This window comes from Egretta garzetta, unplaced genomic scaffold (genome assembly GCF_000687185.1).
Source record: "Egretta garzetta isolate BGI_Z169 unplaced genomic scaffold, ASM68718v1 scaffold577, whole genome shotgun sequence".
NCBI lineage: Eukaryota > Metazoa > Chordata > Aves > Pelecaniformes > Ardeidae > Egretta > Egretta garzetta.
The window spans coordinates 60,025-60,510 of record NW_009260138.1 but is presented as its reverse complement, the minus strand read 5'-3'; the positions used below and the strand labels follow the sequence as shown (position 1 = coordinate 60,510).

The following is a 486-nucleotide window of genomic DNA, read 5'->3' as shown; positions in this document are numbered from 1 at the left end:
CCCGGCCCCCGACGGCGGGTGATGGCGGAGGGGCGAGAGCGCTCGCTGGTGCTGAGCCGCGTGGAGCCCGAGGACGCCGGCGAGTACTGCTGCGAGTCCAACGACGACCGGACGCTGGCAACGCTGACGGTGCAGGGTGAGCGGTGCCCGAGGCTTGGTCACCACCCTGGGGACACCTGTGCCATGGGGGCGGTGGGGAAGCTGGGCACAGCGATGGCAGGGGGGGTGCAGGGGTGCTCAGCAGCCCCGATGCCCTGGCTGTAGTCCCCAGGGTGGTGGAGGTCATCACGGAGCTGCAGAGCGTGACGGTGATGGAGGGGGAGGACGCCACCTTCAAGTGCCTGGTGTCCCCTGAGGACGTGGCTGTGACCTGGCAGCTGAACGGCCAGCCCGTGGTCCCCGGCGAGCGGCTGCTGGTGACGAGGAGTGGGCTAAGCCACCGCCTCACCCTCCGGCAGTGCCAGCCGGGTGATGCAGCCACCGCGA

The 486-nt window shown here is 71.0% G+C and overlaps 1 protein-coding gene across 1 annotated transcript in view; it reads left to right on the top strand.

The window, feature by feature from the left end:
• The window catches only part of OBSL1 (obscurin like cytoskeletal adaptor 1), a 21,131-nt gene that overhangs the window by 11,838 nt on the left and 8,807 nt on the right, over window positions 1–486 (top strand). The window contains 2 exon segments of the mRNA XM_035897090.1: window positions 1–136; window positions 265–482. Coding sequence (XP_035752983.1) covers window positions 1–136; window positions 265–482 — 354 coding nt within the window.